The 24,191-nt window shown below is 33.3% G+C and overlaps 3 protein-coding genes across 6 annotated transcripts; 1 reads left to right on the top strand and 2 right to left on the bottom strand.

The window, feature by feature from the left end:
- Nucleotides 1–1,700: 1,700 nt before the first annotated feature.
- Nucleotides 1,701–2,780, bottom strand: LOC123215982 (tRNA-uridine aminocarboxypropyltransferase 2). The gene has a single exon (XM_044636313.1). The coding sequence runs from the start codon at nucleotides 2,581–2,583 to the stop codon at nucleotides 1,849–1,851; it is 735 nt and encodes a 244-aa protein (XP_044492248.1). The 5' UTR covers nucleotides 2,584–2,780; the 3' UTR covers nucleotides 1,701–1,848.
- A 2,365-nt stretch (nucleotides 2,781–5,145) lies between these two features.
- On the top strand, nucleotides 5,146–6,458 carry LOC123215981 (protein MIZU-KUSSEI 1-like). Its single transcript, XM_044636312.1, has one exon. It carries the CDS (start codon nucleotides 5,468–5,470, stop codon nucleotides 6,245–6,247), a length of 780 nt encoding a protein of 259 aa, XP_044492247.1. The 5' UTR covers nucleotides 5,146–5,467; the 3' UTR covers nucleotides 6,248–6,458.
- Nucleotides 6,459–14,730: 8,272 nt separating this feature from the next.
- Nucleotides 14,731–23,516, bottom strand: LOC123216581 (nuclear matrix constituent protein 1-like). 4 transcript variants are annotated; one of them, XM_044637037.1, is made up of 8 exons: nucleotides 22,969–23,516; nucleotides 21,969–22,178; nucleotides 20,343–20,596; nucleotides 19,951–20,221; nucleotides 19,769–19,852; nucleotides 16,460–18,585; nucleotides 15,192–15,444; nucleotides 14,731–15,105 (listed from the first exon to the last, which is right to left on the bottom strand). In XM_044637037.1, exons 1-8 carry the CDS (start codon nucleotides 23,284–23,286, stop codon nucleotides 14,881–14,883), a joined length of 3,741 nt encoding a protein of 1,246 aa, XP_044492972.1. In that variant the 5' UTR covers nucleotides 23,287–23,516; the 3' UTR covers nucleotides 14,731–14,880. The 4 variants fall into 4 exon arrangements, 3 of the variants coding, with proteins under 3 accessions (XP_044492972.1, XP_044492973.1, XP_044492974.1); XM_044637038.1 differs by having other exon boundaries at nucleotides 15,216–15,444; XM_044637039.1 differs by having other exon boundaries at nucleotides 14,731–15,060; nucleotides 15,216–15,444.
- Between the last annotated feature and the right edge of the window lie 675 nt (nucleotides 23,517–24,191).

Genomic DNA, 24,191 nt, shown 5'->3' with positions numbered 1-24,191 from the left:
TTTATCGCTTCAGATGAATTTTGAAATCGATGAAAATGAGTCTTTATCAATTTATCTGGAATTGACAAATACGCATCTCCCTCAATGACAATGGCATTGAAGAGATGAAAATCTAGTGGTCAGAGTTTCATGGGTTGAAAGTGTTGTCGTTAGTAACTAGAGAGAGGAAGGAAATAAACCCTAAATTTAAAGGAAAATATACTTTTCAAAGTTAAAAAACTTTAGACAAAGATAAAGTTATTAGTTTTTAAAAGTTAAGAGAAAAAATATAAAAAATTTTATATATTTTTTAATATTATTAATAAAATAATAATTTTAACTTTATCTCTAATTAAAAATTTTTAATAATATTTAACATATAAATAAATATTTAAATTTTTTATTTCGTAAAAAATATCCCTTTTAAGATTAAGGTAAAACTGAAATAAGAATAGTCCTGAAGCCATAATTAAATGTTAAAATATAAATATAGATATATTTAGTCAGTCAAAAAAATAATCAATTATCTACACCAAAGGCGGCTTGCAGTTAACTGTGAAAAGTAGAACAATTAAATATGACGATATGTACGCTTACCTACCATACAAGATATATGCTAATACTGGGAAGGCCGAATTTTTAAAGCCACTTGATTGATAGATTTATATATATATATATATATATATATATATATATATATATATATATATATATATATGGTCCCACATGAGGAAAACAAGCAAAAATATTTGGGCATCAATCAAGATCCAAAAAGCAAATGTCACTAACCTGCCTTAAATTTGTTCTCTATGTCACAACTTTTGGACAAGCATAGTGAGAATACGTCTAAACCTAGAGGCGGCATTGGGGGATTCTGATGTGGTCCATTAACCTCATATGTCATGTCAAAATTCATCACTTATCAGGTTTTTATGTTGAACCAGTCTAATAAAATCTTAAGGCTTGAGGCAGAGTTTAAGACCATCGATTGTGCGCCCCATGGGCCCTTAACAGTTTAGACCGTAGGGCTTATGCGGATCAGCCTAAATTTTTTTTTAATTATATAAAAATAATTTGTGTTATTGCTTTAATCGGTTACAGTAATACTAGTGCTTGATAGGCTGACTCATCCCAAAAAGTCAATTTAAAAAATTTAAAAAAAAAAAGCCCATGCCAGGCCATGCTGGGCTACCCTATAAGCCTTATCTCGCAGCCCACGAGTTTGGCACAACTCTGGGTTTTGTGTGTCAGGCAGAAGGGAACCGGGCTGAAAAAGTTGTGCCAGTGCCAGGCCACAGTCAGCCCACCCCATTTGCCATATTTATCCAAGACTATGCATTTTGCGCAATCAACTGGCCTTCGGTATTGGTCTCTTGGGCAATTTCTGATTTTGGATGATGCATTCGCCATAATTGACATAAATTGCGTTTACTTTGTTTTTAGTGAAAATGAAAAATACATATATTGTTAGAGACAGGCAGGTTTCATGAAATTAAGATAATGAGTTATTAGCCAATTTTTTATCTTTACCTCTAATAAAAATTAACTCATAAATAAATATTTAGATTTTTAAAGTTTCACAAATGTATACCTTTACGTTAATACTTGAGTGGAAAATAGTTTTTTGGCCTGCCTAGAAACTTTGTCACCTCGGTATGCATCCATCTACATTCCAAACATCTAAATAACTATACACATACGACCCCAGATCCAAAACAAAATTATTGAAAGAAACAAATCTCAATCAAATAAATTGTTCAGCTATGAAAACATTCCAATAATGTTGGTTCCTTCGATCAAAATCTTCACATTAATGCCAAACGGAGCGAATCAATTAGTCAAAAGACAACACAAAAACGTACATGAAATCTATTGCAATTCATTCTGTTTACCCTTTTTCGACAACTTAGGCCTCGGTCTGACAGGCTTCAAAAACCCAGCCTGCAACCTAACCATCTCTTTTAAAACCCCAATCAAAACTCTTTCAATCTCCTCCCCTTCATCTTCCACCACTTTCAAACACCTAGCCACCGCCTCCAACGTACTCACACAGCCTTTATAAGGTTCTTTCCTCAACACCAACTCATCGTCATAAATACTCCCACCTTGTAAATCCTCATTCACATCCAAGCACACCCTAATCGCTCCTAAACCCTCCAAAACCCCTTCACTCGCCTTCACCATCTCCTTTGCGTGCTTCCACGTGGCATCAAACACTATTAAAAGTAGATTTCGGTTTTTTCCTTGCAAATCTATTGACTCTTTGAGCTCTAATAGACTGAGGGCAGGGGAGCCGGGGGATGACGGGAATAGGTAGATAGTGGTGGTGAGGGAAGGGGATTGGTTGGCGACGTGGGAAGGGAGGAGTTTGCGTGAGAGATGGGTGGTGACGTGGCGGAGGGATTTAGTTAAGAGACGTGCAGTGTTGAGTTTGTGGTTGGATTCGTGTGGGTGGTGGATGATCATTAATTGTGTGTTGGTGGTGGTTAGTGGTGGGATGGGGATAACGTGGCAAAGACAAACTGCGATTGGACGCTCGCAGTTGTCGCACATGTGGCGGCGCTGCCGTGGCGGTGAGATGCTGCTGGGGCCTTCTGCTGCCATTTGAATGCGTCTATGTTCCTTCGCTTAAAGAAGCGTGCGCTTCCCTTTAGCAAGGGGACACAGACGTCCATTATGCACTGCCTTTTAATTAGAGAGGCCTGCCTACGGCATTGGGCCTTACAGCCCTAAAATGCTGTATGATGTCTTGAGTCCAGACCTGCCCTTAGAAATTGTCTTCGGTAATTGAAAATTATTTCATAATTTTTAAGATTATTCCATCGAGCAGTAATCTAATTAGTAAATATGAGAATTAAAAAAATAGAGAAAGCACATGGATATGATAAGTGAATAGTAAAAAATACATTGATAAAATGTAGACATCAAATTTAGATTAAAAAAGGCCAAAGAATTATTTTCCACCCAAGGTTTAGTAAAAAGATAAATTCTTGTCTATTTGTGTTTCCGTAAGATGGAAGCTTTCCCATTTCCTTCTATGGAGATAACAAGAAATCTCAAAAAATTCACCCTCTTTTCTCTCGCCCCATCCTCGGCTCCTGCCTTTTGTTTTTGTTTCAATGTTATTTGCTGTATACCCTTAGTCCCGTAAATTGTTGTTGGTTATTAAATGGTATATGATGCAAGAGTGAATAAAGTAACCTTTCCACATATGTTTGATTTATGTTAGCGCATCAACGTTTATAATCTTCTTGTCTGAATGGTACATGATGGAACTGAACGATAAATTAAATTTTGGGCCTTTTGAAATTTTATACACTTGATAGGGTAAATTATGGGTGGTTCAACCTAAAACTACAGTAGACATTACAGGCAAAAATCAGTAGTGCAGAAGCAGTCAGCAACATTCCCGGAAAAAGGCGGATGAGAGTCTGCCGGCAGCTTCTCAGGCAAAGATATGCTTAAGCAATAGGATACTCCGCACTCCTGTACCCACAATTGGTGGAGGGAACAGTCCTATAACCAGCAGTGCCATACTCTAGAAGCTTTTAGTATGCTGGTTTTATTTGCTCAATATAATTAATTTAATTCTAACATAGTGGTCTGATTTGGATAAGATTTCACATTGTAAAAAGAAAAAAAGTTTACTTACTACAATGGCTTTTGTCCCAATTACGGTTCCCATCCCATAAAGTTTCCTGCAATTTTCATTCCATCCTGACGTATACAACTCTTGTTAATATCTTCGTGGGATCCATCACACATACAAAACTCTGCTGATGATTGCTTGACCATTGTTTAACTGTTCGATCTACTGTTAATTATTAAGTCAGCTACAGATACGTTGATCAAAAGTTCACCTTAAAATCACTTAGTACAAATATCTTATGCTGCAATTAGTGTTCTAATGGTTAAGTAGGTAACTGTTTGCTTCAGATAATTGGTGACCAGTTCTTCCTGACGCAATTGACTAATTTGCATTAAAATTTCTCTTTGTTCTAACAACTGAACATTAAATATAGCTGTTATACCTTAAAGTCGTTTGTGGGAGACCTTTTGTTTAAAATTCCTTTAATTTTCTCCCTGAGCTGGTGTTGATTTTTGACTTAATTAGCAACTAACTCTATTCATATATTCATCGTCTCTCTCCCCTTAAAATTTTATATCTAGTTGGTAATACATCTCCCAAGACGAAATCTCTCGTGGTTAAGTCGTTGGTTATAGATCATGGTTGTTGATCCGCAGGTTTGGTCCATCCCCTATTAGATTGATAAACAAAGAGAATCAAAATAATCTGAGAACTTAGTATTAGAAACCAGTAAATTCATGTGGATTCATGGAACCTATGAAGCTTGTACGAAAAAACTAATACAAAATTTCATCAAGATTTGACCCTAAAAGGATTAATGCGGGAAAGCCGTGTGGAGCAAATGCAAAATCCCGTCATGGGGTCCTAAACTTTAACCATGTGGAGCACATTCTTGTGAAAGAAGAAGTTGTTTATTGGCTCGATGAATGCAGCCGCGACATGATTACTTCACTTTTGACCTTTTTAGCTAGCTTCACTGTTGCCATCTCATCTCAATTATAACTAATCCGGATGTGGACGACTTTCGTTAGTTCTGCTTAAAGTTAAAACTACTTAACGCCCTTATAAAGAACAGTTGCGGTTGATTTTCATTTTGCCGCACATTTTGCTCATATTCATTCAGAAAAAGAGCTCTGGAATTGGAACCTTCTGAATAATTTACCCACAAGTGACAATTAATTTGCTCTGCAAAAAATATAGCTAGGGAGTTAATCATTCTCTCCACCCAAAGCGAGAATAATAATACTATTAATAATAATATATCTAGCAGAGATAAAGATTGAGAAGTCAGAATACAGAACACTATGGTGCCTAATGTTGGCTCAGTGGTGTATGTGCAACGGTCTGCATCGATCAGTGGCGTGTGAGGAAGCATGAAAGGACTTTAGGGCAGTGTGTGTAGTGGCCCTGGTGGGTACGGTTGGTGTGACTTTACCTGCTTCTAACCGTTTCCAAAGCTAGTCAGACTAATCTGCCAGCTTTTCTTTCTTTGGAGGCCTTATTTTCAGCTTCAGCCCCCACACATTGATAAAGAAACATCAGAAGGCTATTGTCTCCCGAGATTCCTCTGCTGTTTCAAATCCCCTCTCTTGTCTATTATCCATCCCTGTTTCTTGTCTCTAAGCTCCTTCTCCAAATCTTTTGTTTAATTCCTGGTGCTCAGTTAGGTGGGGCTGTTCACCCTCCTTTTGTCATGATTCTCTTACAAATCCCAGTACGTAGTCCCACAGGGCTGACAAAAACATTACACAGCGAAGAAATAATTCACCCTACATAACCACTACCTACAAGAAATCAACGTAATCAAACTCTCTTTCGTCTTGATCTTTACTACTACTCTCGTTAAGTCTCACAAGTTTCTGAAAACTTGAACTTTCTTTGAGTCTTTTAGTTTCACAAATGAAAGCAATCAGGGCCAAAACCCCTCATGATTCATCTTTCTCATTCTCCAGGAGATACTTCTACTGGAGAAAGAAAGTTGAAGATGAAGACGATATGGAAGAAATCTTAACCAACTCCTTCTGTGAGGAGGAGAAAGAAGAGGATCAGCTTACAATATCAGTTCCAACTCAAATTGCAGAGCTTCCAGCAAGGAGGAAGAAGTTTCCAGTTGTTGCAGTTTCTAAGCTTCGCTCAGCACTGACTATATTTGGCAAGAGCCGGTCGTCCTATCATTCAGGTTTAGGCAGTCGAGTGATAGTTACGCTTTTTGGGTATCGACGTGGCCATGTTCATTTTGCATTTCAAGAAGACGCCAAGCTAAATCCAGCTTTCCTGATAGAGCTCGCAACACCAACAAGTGTTTTGGTACGAGAAATGGCTTCAGGGCTGGTCAGGATTGCCCTGGAATGTGAAAAGAAAACCGAAAAGAAAGGCATTAAGCTGCTGCAGGAGCCTCTTTGGAGGACTTATTGCAATGGCAAGAAATGTGGATATGCGATGAAACGTGAATGTGGACCTGAAGAATGGAAGATTTTGAAAGCCGTGGAACCAATTTCAATGGGTGCTGGAGTGTTGCCTAAAGGAGAGGTATATGGAGGAGTGTTCGAAGGTGAACTTATGTACATGAGAGCCAGGTTCGAGAGGGTTGTGGGTTCTAAAGATTCAGAGGCTTTTTACATGATGAATCCGGATTGTAGTGGAGGTCCTGAACTCAGTGTGTACTTGCTTAGGGTTTAGCTGTGATCAAGCCCTTCAAAAAATGGAAAAAATGAATGTATACTCCATTGATTTTGCAGTTTTTGTATGGGGGATGGAGCTGGCTTTACCACTTTGTAAGTTTGTAATATGCATGCTTTTGTGATCTCTAGGTATAGTGGTTCAAATGCATGAGATCTTTATTGGGATGGACCATGGGCGTATCTATGTACAGCTATTCTCCTTCTCGGAAGTTTGGCAACAAGACATACTTTTTCAATTAGAATGCTTTTTCCTATAATCACAGATTTCATGATAATACCCAATGCTTGTTTCAAAATTGAATATTAAGAGGTCATAGAATTCCACGCAAAAAAGTTTAAATTTATAAGAAGGCTCTTGTTGGCATTTTGCCAATTGATACTCAGAATTTTGAGTATGCTCCGTGCCTTATTGAAGTAAATACATGATATTTAACGAAGTTCAGTTCGATGATCAAAATACTTATATTTATTGGATTTTATTCGAATTAATTTAAATTTGATTGTTAACTTGATTAGAGCAAATCTAAACTAAGTAATTATGACTTGATCTTGAGCTCGAGCCACGGTTCTAAATTTTAATGAGCTCAAACTCAAATTCAATATTTGTTTTAATTTTAAAATAATATAGTTAAAAATTATGTTTTTTATGGAGAAATATACATAAAATTTCACTAGATTATGATCATCCTAAAGAATGCCCCGTAATTCAAATTTAAATGGGAGAAGATCATGTTTAAAGAATATGTGAATATCTTATTGGAAAAGTTTATGAGGATATCTTGCAAATTATCTAAATAAATTCCTTTTTTGATAAGAATGTTACTATAGCCTTATCCTTGCAAGACCTTTTTACTTTGTGGAGCATCGAATATAAGTTATGCGGTTGTTAGTTCTTTGTTGAGACACGTATACCTTAAATAGAATTTTAGTAGATTGCAAGCTACTAAATAGAAAATATTCATTCAATAGTGAATAATCAGTAAAGTTATAATGTGAGTGGTCGATTCATCTCGGTCCTTTGGCCTGCAAGCTACCATATCAATTACTCGCTATCCACCAATTACTACATATAATCATATCTAAGAATGGACTTCTGAGAAGAGTTATTAACCGTATAACAGCTTCATTATTAGATAAAAGCAACGAAGCAATAGCATGTAGAGTAACATTGATGGCATGCATAATTAAATGAAGGGTTTAGTCATCTTTGATACGTATATTTGTAGTGCCTCCAACAAAAAGCAGAGGGTCTAGATTCTAAACAACTGCATTAAGCGTTCTATCTTTGGAAGATGAGGCCATCTTGAATAGATTGTGTTCTTCAGATACCCCATCTTCCAATAACTATTCATTTCATGGATATCAATTCTTTGTAAATAAAAGTCCATCGGGATTCTACATCTTGAAAAAAATGGCCAATTTGTTGATTTTCTGATGATCTTTAGCCCCATCAGGACAATCCATTTGCTGACATACTTCAATTATTTAGTTTAACTAAATTGTTATATATATTTATTTATATATTCAAATGATTGTAAGTAATGTTGTTCTTTCTTAAATAATTTTTGTTCGATCCATTTATACATATATCATTAATTAATCATTTTTTACTTGCCCTGAAAATGTACACGTGGAAGTTAAAAATTTGGTAAACTAGAGCCCTTAGAGATAGGGTCGGGCTCAAACCTAGTTAGCACAGTTTTAAAAGTTAATTCAATTTAATTTGACTTGACTTGATTCTGTTTGGTTTAAATGTGTTTATTTCGAATATGAATCAAGTTCAAATTAAGAGAGTTTGTTCGTTTTAAAATTGAATTGAATTCGAGCTATCGAGAGTTCAATTTAATTTAGTTCGTGAGCTAGATAGATGAGTCGATTCGATTCAAACTTAACTCATGACTCGATTCGAATTATATTAAATAATTATTAAACAACATCATTTTATTAATGAACCACATATCTGAGTTATAAATTTGAATCATAAATTCAAATTAAATTCAAACAAAATTATTTTTATTCAAATCAAACTTGAATCACTCTTAATATTAACTCAATAAATTTGAGTTAAACTTTAGTTAAATTATTTTTTATTTAAATCAAATTTAAATTAAAAAATATTTAAACTTAATTTAATTTATATCCACTCATAGTACTTAAAAAAGTAGGCCAGGTGATAAATAAAGCCGTCTTTCAAGGAAGCCCAAGTAAAAGAAGGGAACACAAAGTGTTGAATAATGGACATTTGAGTGATTTACATTTTCCCAACAAAGAATGAATGACTCGAAAACACTTTTCTATTACATGTTTCATCCAAATTGCTAACGAAATTTTGTTAATAAAAAGGCAGAAGCTGCTTCCCTTGAAAACTGGAATCAAAACGTCGGGCTTATAAAACCTGTGTTGACTTTTAACTTTTGACATTCCATAAACACAGTATAAAATTTGTAATATGATTCGTTCATATGCAAGATGTTTACATATTATATTGTTCATCGATGTGTGAGAATCAGCGTTAAGTCATTATGGGAGATAGGGTTACGCTGCCGGCGGATTCATCTCATTTTCTGAACATACCTGAGATATGAATATCAAAATCTTCCTACCTGTTTGATATTTTATTATTGGGTAAAAATATTATTTTTCATTTAAGTTTTAACTCAATCTTAAAAATATATTTATAATAGTTAAAAAATTTAAACACTCATTTATAAATTAACATTTGTTAGAATTTTCTGTTTAGAAAACGATAAAATCGTTATTTTATCATTGAACTTTAAAATCCTAAAGTTTATATCATTTTTCTCTTTTAATTTGAAAAATCTGAAAATCGTTATCAGCTAATTAATCCGACATGAAGCATACGGACGAAGAAGGAAATATACTTGTATTTTAATATTAAAGTTAGTGAGCCAATTTATGAAATATAGAGTTGAACATAGCAGAGCTTCCGTAATATTTGCAAGTGATTTGGGTTGAGATTGAGACTCTTGGGCGCAGGGCATATTAATTAATTTTATTTACTAATCTTATCTTATGATTATCACATCAGCATTGCTTATAATTTAAGCAGCTACAGTAAATTATAAAATTCCATTAATTCTTGGTTGGCAATTGTATGTTTACACCTGTTGAGAATCTATTTAAATGAATATATATTGTATTATTATATAATTAAATATTATTTTATTTTTAATTTAAAATTATTTAATCAAATAATAAATATTATTTATATATAAAATCACCCAATAATTTACGCTTTAAATGTAAATTACGTGATATATTTATTTTTAAATTAAGTCTACATGCATTTGAATGCAAGATAAAATATTAATATATTAAATTTAATAAAGTTTTTTAGATTACTTTTTAAAGTCGAATCCAATTCATTTTTACTTTGTTTCCTAAATTATTATTACAGAAATATTCTCTTTCGTAATTTTTTTATTTACATATGTAAAATAAAATAAAAAAATTGCTTTAAAAATATATTATATAGAAAGAGAGATTTTACTTTTAAAAAGTTTCATCCTCTTATTAATTGAGTAATTAAGACAAATTAAAATTAATGAGTAGGATCAATAATTACAAGAATTCTAATTGTCATTTTTACTTTTAAAAACGTATTTTAGATAAATAAATAAATAAATATATATATATATATATATATATATATATATATATATATCAATTCTTCCTTCATTGTTTTTACTTCAACTTTTTCCTATATTCCATTTTATAAGCAAATTATTTACAATAATTTGCCAGTGATCGATAGTTTTCTCATAAATGATTTAATGTTTCCAAAATTTCATGGTTATTTAGATTATTCTAAGAAAATTTATGCTACTTTTAACAAAAATTAATATTATATGTGTATCTATTTTAAATACATAAATAAATATATATTTATATGTATGATTATATGATTTGATATTATTTTATTTTTAATTTAAAATTATCGAATCAAATGATAACACATATTAAATGTGTATCTATTTATATACTAAAAATAGATACACATAATTTTATTGTTAATATAATTGGATATAATAAGATAAAATGTTTACCTTTTTGACATGCCCCGTAATAGATATAAAACAATTACAGTGCTTTTGGTTTGGTAATGTTTTATTACAAAAATTGAAATATTACCTTAAAGATGGATTAGCTAAAAGATTGTTATATATAAATGATTAGTATATTTGATAAAATTTAATAAATTTTGATAAATATAAATAATTATTATATTTGATTGAAAGTTATAAAAAAATACTAATATATTATTTTAGTTAAATACCCTTGATATAATTATTTTAAAATAATTTTTTTATTAGTTATATTAATTAAAAATAATGTTATTTTTATTTTTAAGAATTAATAAATAAAAATATAATTATAATAAAATTAAGATTTTTTAACTAATTGATGGGGTTGATAATCTGATCACTTATTATATATTATTAGGTAACAAAACAAAATAATATTAATGATAAAAGATTGTAATCTTATCTGAGTATTCTTTTTTATCACATTGAAGCAAACGCCCATATTGATTCATCGAATTTACCAAACATTTTCGAGAGGGAAGAGGAGGCAGCCATGGCCACCCAAAAGTCTACTCTGAGCGAAGGCAAGGAGAATTCCGGGTATCCACCGGACGCTTCTCCTCTACACTAAGTAAAGGCTAAAAATGGGAATATGAAGATCATCGTTACATCGCAAACTAAATTATTAATACAAAAACAGATCAATGTAAGCATACCTCCATTTGATCGATCTTTACAAAACTGACAACAACAAACTTTGAAAGTATTCAAATCGAATATTGTACCTCAACAACTTAATCTTTCTATACACTATAATTTAATGGTTGTAAGAGAAGTAAATCAAACTAGTCCTCCTTGTAATCTGTTCATCATCATCTTGCCCAGTAGCTATGCTCCTATACGTTTCAAAATCCTGAGCTCTTTAACTTTGAAACAAACCCAGTGGAGGGAATCGCTCAGGTGTAAAGACAAGCACCGGTAAACGAGCGTTTACTAGGGAGGAGTTGAGTCCACCACCGCGTTGTGGTGCTTGGACGGACCAGAAGGTGGAATAGCAGACCTTTTGGGGAAGAAGTTAAACGGATGACCTTTAAATACAAATCCTGTATGGTACTTTCTGCTGTGAGGCTTCACGTAATTCTCTGAATCCATCATGAAATTTCCATCAAACATTCCTGCGCCGGGTCTGATGGCATAGCATGAGCCAATAATGAGAAGCAGAATGAGAAAGACTAAGTAGATGGCTTTGAATAAGTGATGCGTAGATTTAAAAGAAGAAGAAATCGGAGCCATTTACGAAGAAGAAGAACTGTTCTAGAAAAGTAGGGTTTAAGTTATGAGATTTAGAGGAGTCTATAAATTAATTTTACAGAAGAAAGGTGAGCCGCTGAGGAGCTTTTTGTATATACATTTGCATGGGGGAAGAGACAAAGGTTTGGCAAATGGGTACGAAAAGGAAAGGAAAGAGAAGAGATGGACGTGAATTACACGCCAAGCAACAGTTTTTTGCTTTTTTTTTTTTTCCGAAGTCTTCGGTTTAGAATAATTTTTGCTAGTATTTGGCGCTGGCTTAGACTTTATATTATTTCATAAAAAATTTTCCATTCTCCTATTTTTTTAATTTTCCATTCTCCTAATTTTATTTTTTAGTAGTTGTTTATGATATTTTTCCTCGTCAATTTAAGGACACAATTTCAAACTTTGATCAAGTTAAGGTATATGATAATAGTGATGAGAATTTAGCAAAAAGACCATGATGTCTATTATTTATATGAATAAAGTAAAATAAAAGTAAAAAAGATATAAATTTTTTAATATTATTTGATTTTATGATAGAAAAATCTATATCGACGATGTTGTTATTGACTGATAGTACAAAATATCTTGAAAATAATGTATATATAAGAGTTTTCTAATGATTAGCAGAATTGTTTATATATGTGTACATCTACGGGTATGAGTTTTTTCCATTTATATGATTTGAGAGGTAAAGTTACATTCAATAGGAATATTTAAAGGTTTCTAATTCAATTATAATTTTAAAAATTTATTCATATTTTAATTAAACCAAAAAGGAAATTCTACGATACCTTAATTACTCAATTAGAAAAAAAGAGATAGTTCTCGTAAGTTGTCATGGAGGAAAATAAAAAAAAATCTCTTTGGAAGATTCTAACCCTGATTTCGGATAACCTTGCGTGCACTATAACACCTAGGCTCGACATCTAATACTCAACTGTTGATAACAACTTTGAAATGAGAATATCAACAAGAGCATCATCATCATCATCATCAATGTAAATATTAGTGTTACATCTTCTTATGGATTATGAACTTCAATGTTGGCTTTCATGAGTGAATAATATTGTTCTCGAAATTCATATTTATCTATATCATAATTGGTATTTGGAGTTGCCCTTCTCGATTTGAGAGAAACACTACAAATAAAGAAACTACTTGCACCACTTGCTTAGTAAAGATGAAGATACAACCAATATTGTCATTATTATTGTCCTCAATGCCAATGAGCATCCCGTTCAAAGTATTTTCATACTTTAGCTATTACATTGAAGGTTAATACGAAGACACATACTTAAGAACTTCACTAATCTATCATATTATTCGTGATACCTAAATTGATTTGAAATATTTTTTGTTTTCCCCCAACCCAAGTTATAGTGTTACTTTTTACTGTCGTCTATTATCCTTTGCATAAAACCAACACAACAACTAATATTTAGACGAATCCTATCATAATAATATAGTTTATGTTAAAACAAATAAATATAATTTTAAAAAAATTGCCAATTCATGCTAATGTTTCATTGCACATCAAATTATATATATCCCCAATTTTCAAATCCTTATATTAACATTCCATAAACCATCCATAAACGCTCTCTAATTTTAAAATCCTACGACTAGCTCTTTGAATAGTTATACTTAAAGAAACCCAAGACTTGACAATAATAGCATGTACAAGACGCTAAACTTTGCAAAATTTCATTCATCTCTAAAGTTATAAATCTTACATTTACCCCCTAAAATCATACATAAACTTTTGTTTGCTTTAAATTCTTATAATTAGCCCCAATTCGATGTTTAGCGTTTCAATAGAAAATTTAACATGCACACTACATTGACTGGCATTAATTTTTTGCATGTACACCCCTCAAAATGTTTGTCAAATTTTCTTAACCCCTATATTTTAAAACTTGCAATTACCTCCCCAAACTAAAGTTTAGCAATTCCCCTATAAAGTTTGGTGGAATGCTAAACTTCGGGAATATATTTAACTTCTAAATTTTGCACCCTGAAATTGCTTTTAATAATTTCTTAAACCCTCATAGTTTTAAACCTTATGCCCGTCCCTCCTCAAAACAAAGTCTAGTGTTTCACACTAGGTAAGCTAAACTTCTGAAAAATTCCTTCACCTCATCAAAATCTTGCAATTGACTCTATTTCTAATCACCCGTCAAATGTTACTTATATTTCTAACAATACAATAGTCCATGAAATTAATTTAAAATAAAAAATATATGTTTATTTTATTATTTAGATTTAACGATATTTCTTGTTCAAATTTCTAGTTCTTTATGAGATTTTAAATACAAGTTTTTGAGTTAGAAGAAATTGATCGTTAAAGTCGTTACCAAAAAAATAATACTTATCGTTGAAGGATTTTATATTTAATTTAGTTGTTTCATCATAATAAGATTAATCTTTAAAGAATTGACTATTTTTATAATCTCTTAAAGCGTCATAAATATAATTAATAACTCTTTGTTTTATTAATATAACTATTAAAAAATAAATTAAATATTTAAATAATTTATTTTTAGTTGTTCCCCTACAATTTATTTTAATGTACAGACTTAACAACAACTATTTTTTTATGTTACCAGTAGTACTTTGCTTTGCCAATACCTCCAGATGTACGTATAATCATTAGCGTGCATAAAAATAATAAAAAATTATTTTAATAATTTATTTTTTATTAATGATATTCTTTTATTTGATTTGATAAATAATAAAATATTTTAATAATTTTTTAATATCAAATATGATATGATATATAACATAAAAATCCTAATTTATTATAAAAGGAAATTTTTTTTAAAAAATACAAACATATATTTGACAAAAAATATGTTAATTTAACAAAATACAATACTAATTTATACAAAATAATCTTTTAAAGGCATTTAAATAAAACAAAATATTGATATATTTTTATTTCAATTGTTCTGGCACAATAATTATTTATACATATAAAATTTAATGAAATATAAAAATAATTTATACAAAAAATAATTTCAAATACTCTTTCATTTTTAATAGAAATCAAATCAAACGTACCCTTACGGTACCACCCAATCTACTTGCCGTCAGTTTCAATGTTATTTCAAATTTGTTTACTTTTTCACTCTTCGGATTTTGGTTAATATTCAATTATTATGTATGTAAGTGATACCGTTTTAGTCCAGATATCTGGACTTCTAAGTGCTGAGATATGAATACAATTGTTGAAGGAATTAAATCAAGAAAATAAAGAAACTAGAGGGGAGGGGGGGTGAGATACCCTTCAAGACGTAAAAAATTTCCACAGCTTCTTCCCAATTGATGGTTCACCAGGATGATCTGAATCGTCGCTGTTGTCATAATCATCATTGTCTTCCTCAAGGATTGTACTCCCGTTCTCGCCTTCGTCAACATACTCTGGTGTACCATCAACTTCACTCAACTCAGCATTCTCGGTTGACTTCTGGTCACCAACATTATCATCAACAATGTCCTCAGTTGACTTAAACTGTATAACATAACAACTCATGAAAAACCAGCCCAAGCAAAGAAAGGCTCAGGAATATCAGTTGACAACCAGCAACTAACACAAACCTGGAAAGGGGAAACAGGTTTTACCTGGACAACCCTGTCCTGAGAGAACTCCACACCGCCTACTGCAGTTAGCTGCACCAACTGGGTAGACTTGCCATTCTCACTAGCAATTCCTAGAGACAACACAGATGCATCTCCTGGATTCGGTACTGCTTCCACTACACTAGTACCTTCAGCTACCATCTTCCTTGTCTTGTTCAGATCAGATGCAACTAGTGTTGCTAAAGCTTGAGCTGGCACGGCTGTGCCTACACTGTTAAAGATTAAATAACATATCAGATTGGTTGACTGTGTTGTGCTGCTTGTACAGCTTAAGTAATAATCAAAACATAACTGGCAGGATCACCTTAGCAATGATCAGTATTAGCCAATGAGGCCCGACCAATAAAATCTTCCATCTCTTATTGGATTCAGCTGCATTTGTTTTCATCTTCAGTTATCAATCCTCATTCAATTCTACTGTTAAAATTTTCCTTTTCCCCTTTTCAGATCTTATCAATGAGATATTACAATATGGCCCCCGAAAGTAGTTTTATATATACATATCATGACCACAACCTTATAACTTAAGTGATAATAAAAGCCTATCAGAAAACAGTAAATGAAGCTAACAGTTTGATCATCCTTATATATAATTCTAAACTTTATGAGTTACATCAAGTTTGTGGCTATATACTGCAAAAAATCCATTATACAAAACCTCTAAACTGAAATAGACTATGTTGCTCATCCTTGTAAGCTATACTATAACTCAGACTTGGATAGCTCTCAACTTAAAGACATTGTGCTACCCCCACTTCAATAGAATTTCAACAAAAGATAAAGAATTCATTATATAAAATGGTTATTCAAGTACAGTAAAAAAAAGGAAAAATGTTGATGAAAGTGCAGTTCTGGACATGATATTGTTAAAGAAATGCTATGCTTGTTGAGTACGGTAGGGATATTTGAACTCTCTACCAACATATCTTCAAAGACCGGAAAATTTTACCGGGTAGCAAAACAACCATTTTATCCGAAAACAGATCAATCAATAGAATTATCCAACATAAATCAACAGCCTGCAGATGTTTATACACAGACAGAATAATTCAATAACAAAACGGTCAGAGGCAAAAAGAGATGGTCATTTTTTCTGTTCACAATCTTTATTTTGTATTAATTCACCAGGAAAAAACCAACTAGAACATTACATAAAGAATATAGAACTACAAGAGCAGCTGTCACCATGCCATAAAATTCACTTTAATTAAGCACTAGGAACTTACGTCTTGTGTTGTCTGAGATTGTATCGCTTCTCTGCTGGAGCAGGTTGGGCCGGAATAACAGTCTGCTGCCTCTTCCTGCGCCCACCAGCAGTGACAATGTCCGAAGGTCCGTCACTATCAGCACCATCTTGCTCACTTTCTGTAATTTTTGAGGCTTGTGATCGTCGCCGCTTCCTTGAAGTACCACCAGCTGCCTCCTCAGTATGACTAGAAATCCCTTGATTATCCTTGTACGGCTGCATGTTCGCATTCAGTTCTGCACCTTCAGGGCTTTCTGCAGGAAACATCTTTGCATCTTCAACCACAGCCTTCACTGAGCGTGTTCTGTTTGATAAAGACTTGGGCCTCCTCCCAGGTTTCCGGCGAGCACTCCTTAGTTCTGACTGCTGGGAATCTTCAGGAATGTCTTGTGCCTTACCATCCATGTAGCTATGATCATCAGCAGATGGAGCATACTCATCATCCAGCTCTTTGATTGTGCTATCAGATTGGAGCTGTTGAAAATCAAAGGAATCATTTGCCATCCTGAAAGATGGTTGGGATTCATCTTCTGGAATTTTGCATGCTCTTGCTTCTTTACTGAGAAGCAAACCAGAGCCCTCAGTCTTTTTTTGCTTATTAGCAGGCACAGGTGACTGTGGTTGCTCCTCTACTGAAACTGAAGTAGAAACATGAACAGTCTTTTTAATAGGAGAGATGCTAAAAATCCTAGAAGTGCATTTACGCAACCAAGACATGCGACCTCCAGCATCTTCATATCCCAAATTAAGTCCATGAGATCTCTCAGTATTTGAATCATACGGAGCTACTATATCACCTTGAAGTTTGCCCAAATATCTACCAGCCAGCGTTGGTAAAGGAAGAGCACCCCCATCTTCCACATCAGGTAATTGCACATGGGAAAGTACAAATTCCTTTGTCATTTCTCCACAATTCTTGCAACCCTTTTGCTTCTCAACAAACTCAAGGAAACGCTCTTTTTCGTGCTTAAATTGTTTCTGATTATGATAATGCCTCCTGCAAATAATGTCAAGCTCATCAATGTCCTTGCTCATTCCAAGTTGTTGTTCTTTCAAATTCTTTTTGTTCATTTTAACTTCCTGCTTCTGCCTCTCTAATTCATCCCTTTTAGATCTTATTTCTTGTAATTCATTCTCAGTAACTTCCTTCAAGTGATTTAATTCACTAAGTTCTCTATCTTTCTTTTCATAAAATGCTCTCTTCCTTTCCTGAAGATCTTTCTCCATTCTTTCCTGTCTATTCAGCATGTCAGATTCATGATTGATTTTCTGCATCTCGTATTCTTCACGCATCTTCTTGCATTCATTTTGAGCCTTTTCAGATAAATGCAACTGATCATGCTTCATCATGGCCTTGAATGATTCTTTCTTAAGTCTAATATCTTCCAACTCCCTCTGAATATAATCCCGCAATGCAGATTCCTCTTCTTTTAATCTATCTTCTCCTGAATGCTGCAATTTTTCCAACTTCTGTACTGCTTCAGGTATATTCTTCAGCTCTTTACTAATTTCATCTCTTTTCTCATCTAGCCCTTCCCATTCTTTCTCAAACCTCACCCTTTCCTGTTTCAAGTCTTCATGTTCCTTCAGAAGTAACTCCTGCTGACGTCTGAACAATTCTATCTGCTGCTTCAACTCTGACTGCAAATGGCGATGTTCCGACCTCTCTTCTTCAATAAGTTTAAGCTTCTGGCGTTCCTTTTGAATCTGGAACTCCTGCTCAGAAGTTTCAGCCTCTAACTTATCAATATCAGATTTGAGAATCTCCAAGCTCTCTGTGTCAGCAATCAGTTGTTGCTTTTCAAACCCCAAATTTTTCTCTGCAGTTTTCAATATCTTTTCTGTTTCTTTTACAGATTTCAATCTTGCTTCAAGATCCTTCTCTTTCTCTTTAACTCTGACTGACTTTTCATCCAATGCTTGTTCTTGCTTTCCCAGCTTCTCTTCCTTGTGTTTAATTTCGAATGCCTTCTGCTCTAGGGTAGTTACCTTGCTCCTCATTTCCTCATCAACTGATTTCCTCCTTTCTTCAAGTTCTCGCTCAAACTCCAGCCTCTTAGCATCCAGAATTCCCTTCTGATCATCTACAAGCTTCTGAATTTCCACCTGAAAAAGATCCATGGTTGACAGAAGTTATAACAAACCAACTTAATTATATAATGACAATCCAGCCAGCTTAACAAAAGAAACAAATAAAAGCAAGTTTTCTTTAAAGAAAGATCAAACAACATCACATTCTCTCTCCCCAGAGACCAACTAATGTAACATCAAGTCCAACAACCCGACTCACTGTCAAGATATTATTTGCTTTGGACATAATCCGTCACGGTTTTGTTTTTGAGCCTTGCAACCTAGAATACATCTTGACAACTTAAGAGCTCACGAGTTATTTAACCAATCTTCTCCTATCATTCCAAAGAGAGATGGAATGTCCATACTGAACATCTCGTTGGTATTTTGTCAATGTGGGATTCTCCAAAAGATATTACAACTAATGTAACCACTCTAACTAGCACTCTACTTAATCAATAAGTGAAAACCAACAAACTCACAAATTAACACAAAAAGATGCTCAAGTGCAGACATGCACACTAATTAGAATATGTAGCAATTAATTGTAACTTCTATTCAATCAAAACCCAATTGTTATAGAAATTCACCACTCTGAAAAGTCATGCAAGTCTCAGCAGCTCATTACTTCTGCCAGTCAACATATGAGACTAAATAAAGAGTTGAGAAAGGCAAGGAAGGCAAGTGCAAGAAGGGGAGTGAAATATGTATCAAGCAAGTGTAAGGATCAACATGAAGTTTGATGGTGGGACACAAACTTCAGCTGCAATGCGCTGCTTAAGGGGCCAAAATTGCAGCACAAATGAAGAAGTTTAATTCTAGTAAGGCTACAAAAAGAACTAAAGCCAGAGGCTCTCAACAACATTTACACACACAAACCAGGAAATAGATGCTTGCAAATGTATTTATTTTATTAGCTCAAGATACCGAATCACAAGAGGAAAAGTTTGCAAACCTTGAACAATTTGGTTGAAAAAAATCAATTCTGCAAGTCACAACTTGCAGGTCTGACACCTAAAAAGCTTGCTCAGTTTGAATAGCAAAAATCAGGAAAAGCAAAAGATATGGGAAAACCACAAGTTACATCCATGCCAAGTAGGATTTCAATACCAGCAAAAGATAGTTCACACAATTAAGACAAAAAATAAACAAAAGAAAGATATATTCCAATCTTTATATATGATATGTGCAACAGAAAACATTAAGCACTAGGACTTACTCTTCCCCTAGCAGTAAGTTTCTCTTCCAATGTCAATAATTCCTTGTTTTTCACTTCCAACGTCCTTCTTAGAGAGTTAACTTCCTGAATAAAAAAAAAAAAAATTATGCTCCAAACAAAAGGGAAAAATATGAACATAAATAAATACTTCCAACAAATAAAGATTGGCCAAAAAAACCCACTCTTTCTTTTGCAACTATATCTGCTAGTTGCTTATTCATATCATCCTCCCTCTCTTTCAACTTTGTGTTGGACAAATCAATCTTCTTTTCCCACTCTTCAAGATCCCTCGCCTTTTGCTTTAGAATCCGGTCCTTTTTGTTTGCATTTTCCTCTCTTTGAAATATGGTTCTCTTAAGCTCAATGAGCATCTCATCCCCCTTTCGTAATTTCATCTCCCACTCCTGTAAGTCTTCTCTCTGTTTATAGAACATTGCCTTGCGTGCTTCTTGTCTAAGGACAACATAATCAGTGATAAATTTTTTGCTAATGTCATCTTAATTAATCCAATGCTGAAGCAAGTTTAAGAGAGATTATTAAGTCAGATATTAAAGGGACCAAACAGGAAACATACTCTGTAATTAGGGAGAGTCGTTCCCTTTGAAGCACACTTTCTTGTGCCTCCAACTCTTGCAATTTTGTCTCCAATTCAGAATTCTTTCTGTTTACCTCTGCAATTTTGGCTTCAGCAGCATGCATCTTCTCTTCCACCACCAATGACTTCTCCTCAATTCCAACAACCAAAGTATTTGCATCAGTCAATTTTTTCTTTGAATTAAGTTTTACTTTTGCACACTCCTCTTCAGTATCATGCACAGCCTTTTCAAGCTGCAGTGACAAAATGAATGATCATGACATACATAAATAAAAGAAGAGTAAACCACAAAGATTAAGAACCCAATCAGCCAGTACATAGTCAATAATAATTAAAAAAAAAATTGGTCACATGCAAAAGTCTCAATTTTGATATTAATGGCTAAACTTATAGTGGATAAAACATACTCCAATAATATATATTGAGAAATTGAAAGAAATTTCAATTCTTCTAGGAGCATTACATTATAAATACTGTGATTCATTTTAGCCAATGTGGTGCCACATATCTTATAATATAGAACAGTGATGTTTACATTAACACACACCACCTGATAGCAATCATAGTCAATCCCCTTATAAACCTGATGAACTTTATTTTAATTATCCACACATTGGTGTATTAAAAATATACATTGTAATAGATAGAATCAAGGTTACGGTGACCAATGACAGCCATGTGTCTGATTAATTAAGGCTAGAAATTCACCAATACATACGCCTAAAGTATCAACCAAGACAGACAAGCATTTTTTCCCACTTAACCAAGGATCTTTGCATAAGAATATCAAGTTAATTACAAGTTTCGTCTAAAGATGTTGACGCTCCTCAAGTGAGAAGAAAATAGGGATGATTTATAGCAAGTCAAACTTAAGGTAAGACATCTTTAATTTGGTAATTTGACATGTAATGATTAAAAGAATAAAAAATAAATGAGCTCATAGAGAGATTTCAACCTAACATGGATAGACAAACCTTTAACAATCTATGAATCTCACACTTTCTTTTTTTGTACTTAACCATGGCCCTTTGCATCAAATAATGAGTTTGATTAGTGAAATCTAAAGAAGCTTTAAAATAGGAAAAACAAAGGAGCAAATGATTTATAATAAGTCACAATAAAGCTGAGAGAATTGCTGATTTCGTTAATTGTTATATGAAGAAGAAAATAAGCTCTAAACTGGTTTCCACAGAAGCATTTACCAAGAAAATCAAAAGGGAAAAAAATCCACCTAGCAAAGAATTTTCACATATCCAGTCAGAAAGATTAATCTCAACTTCTCCCTAATTTTTTCCATGGACAAGCACTATACTGCCTGCAACTGCAAAATTTCTCAAATAAATTCATACTCAAGACTTAGCAATAGATTATGGTATCTAATAACCAAAATATGAAATTAAAGGGACAGTTTATTGTAAGAATTAATCCAAGACCCAAAAAAAAAAAAAGAGGAAAACATTCTGTGAATTGGAACTCAGTAAGTAATCATAAAGAGAAATATCTGCATTACAATAGTAAAAAAGGGTCCAAACTGGAAGCAGTATCAGACATGCATCAAATTTATGTATGATTAGAGGAGAAAAAAGATGAAAAGAAATAGCATACATTAGCCACACACTGCTTCTCCATGCTCAAGGCTCTCCTCAAATTTTCCTCACGCTTCTCAACATCAGTTAATGCAATTAAATGAGCTGACTGTTCACGCTTTAGGATCTCCTGCGTTTCTTCAAGAGCTTGCCGTAGCTCTTCAAATTTTGAAGTCCATTCTTTCTTCTCAATAAGAAGAAGCCCCATATTATACTGGTAATCAAACAACTGCAACAGAAGTCTATCAGATGTTGAAAGGCCATTGCTCAAATGTAAATTATATAGGCCTTACCCACAAAGTCAATGACATCTAACATCAGAAAAATATCAAAGAAATGAGATAACAAAGGAACAGAAGATTAAAGAGATAACGGAAAAGAAATATGAAATAAATCACCTGTTAATAAAAACAAATAATAACGATGACTGACTATAGGAAACGGATTCTAATTTAATTTAACGTTCCCATAGGAAAAGTAAACCTCTACATCGAATCACATGCATTGAATAAAAGTGGGGGAGAGAAATAATACTTCATAAGTAGAATACAACTCAACTCTCCATAGAAATCAACTTCCACTCACCATGTCTTTAAAAATTGACATAAAACTGTAAGACATGAAACAGTAAATAAGACTGACTGGGTTTTTAAAAAAAAAAAAAATAGACGTATTTCTTAGTGCTCAACTTAACTCAACCGAATTACTGTAGGGAAATTTAAATGAACCCCTTTCTCCATTAAACACTTGCTCATAATATTACTTTAACCTCGCTCTGCTCATGAATTTAAGTGCACAAGGCTACATTGCCATGGGAAAACTAACTTTGCACCATATATTATCTTTCATTCTTTCTTTGTTTGATAAATAAAACCAACTACTAATATTTAATGAACGATACAGTCTACATTTAAGGCACAAGCAAACCGAGAAAACCAAGAAAGGAGAAATCCTAACAATTGTCACGTGAAAAATGTTGCAATTTATTTCGCTTAGTCCTTATAAATTTAAAATTATACCTCTTGTTCAAGTTTGGAGGCTCTCCGAATAAGAGCCTCACGTTCTTTCCGCTCCATGGTGGCCTCGTCCAACAACCCGGCCTCCCGAAACCCCCTCCAATCATCCTCTGATTCACCCACCTCGCCCCTCGCCAGGCCATTGGCTTCCAACAGCGAAGTCACAGGAAGCAGTGGCGGTGTTTGGTTTTCAGCGGGAGCAACGGCCTTCCCTTTGCCTCCAAAGTTACTCTTTTTAGAAAAGGTACCGCTCCTCTGCGTATCGGTGCCACGCGGCGTGAGCGAGATCGCCGGAATCGGCCTTCTCTGCGACGTGAACATAGTTCCTTGTGATCACGAATCCACTTTCTTAGAAATGGAAACCCTAACTTTTTTCTTTTGTGCTTCGTACAATTGTAATTAACGGAAAAATTGGACGGAGATTGACGAAGGCTTGAGTCAGAAAACTGGGAACTTTTATTTCTACATTTATTTTTTAATTTTAAATCTGGTTACACACAGAGGTATATCGGTTATGGCTCCGAATTATTTTAATAACTCAGTAAATCCAGTGTGTTACCAAATACGATGAAGACTCCCGTCCCGTCCGTTTTTGTTTGCCAAATGGGTTTACTTTTTTGTCCCAAAACGATATTTCACGTAGGAGGTCTTATGAGGGTATTATAGTCATTTTGTTACTGAGGTGACGACGGATCTTCAGAATGATGATTTCTCTAACTATCAAAAGAATATTATTATATAACATATTATTCCCACTTTGCGGTTTAAACTTTTAACTATTAAATAATATATTATTTTGGCATTTTCAGTTGAAGTTGACTGTAGAAAACTTAAACTTTATAATTTATTATATAATATATTGCAGTATTTTCAAACCATGATTTGTCTTTTGTTCAGTTTATTCTTATGTTTTGCTTGATATAATAAGGTTGGTTTTTGTTTTGATTTATGGTATAACAGTTATATTATATAATTAATTTATAATAATATTTTAATAAGTGTTCTGTAGAGTTTTAATTAAAAATTATATATAAATTAAAATTTAGTGTATAAAAAACATATAATTAAATATAATTTTTTCAAATTTTTACATAAAACTGAAATTTCAGTTTAACCAGAAATGGTTTATACTCCGCTTCGATTCTTAATCCTTTGGTTAACACATTTCAGCATTCACGTGTTGGAGTTTTTAGTCATTTTGACAATCTTCATGGGCAATTTTGTAA

This window comes from Mangifera indica, chromosome 5 (genome assembly GCF_011075055.1).
Source record: "Mangifera indica cultivar Alphonso chromosome 5, CATAS_Mindica_2.1, whole genome shotgun sequence".
NCBI lineage: Eukaryota > Viridiplantae > Streptophyta > Magnoliopsida > Sapindales > Anacardiaceae > Mangifera > Mangifera indica.
The sequence above is the reverse complement of the archived record's forward strand: the minus strand, read 5'-3'. Positions and strand labels throughout refer to the sequence as shown.

What these genes read in the sequence shown, in the direction of transcription:
- LOC123216581 (XM_044637037.1), bottom strand. Translation starts at nt 23,286, where the DNA reads ATGTTCACGTCGCAGAGAAGGCCGATTCCGGCGATCTCGCTCACGCCG. An exon ending in CGACTCTCCCTAATTACAGA is followed by an intron (nt 20,222 to 20,342) that starts GTATGTTTCCTG and finishes TGTTGTCCTTAG; the next exon opens with ACAAGAAGCACGCAAGGCAA. An exon ending in AACCTGTTTCCCCTTTCCAG is followed by an intron (nt 15,106 to 15,191) that starts GTTTGTGTTAGT and finishes TATGTTATACAG; the next exon opens with TTTAAGTCAACTGAGGACAT.
- LOC123215981 (XM_044636312.1), top strand. Translation starts at nt 5,468, where the DNA reads ATGAAAGCAATCAGGGCCAAAACCCCTCATGATTCATCTTTCTCATTC.
- LOC123215982 (XM_044636313.1), bottom strand. Translation starts at nt 2,583, where the DNA reads ATGGCAGCAGAAGGCCCCAGCAGCATCTCACCGCCACGGCAGCGCCGC.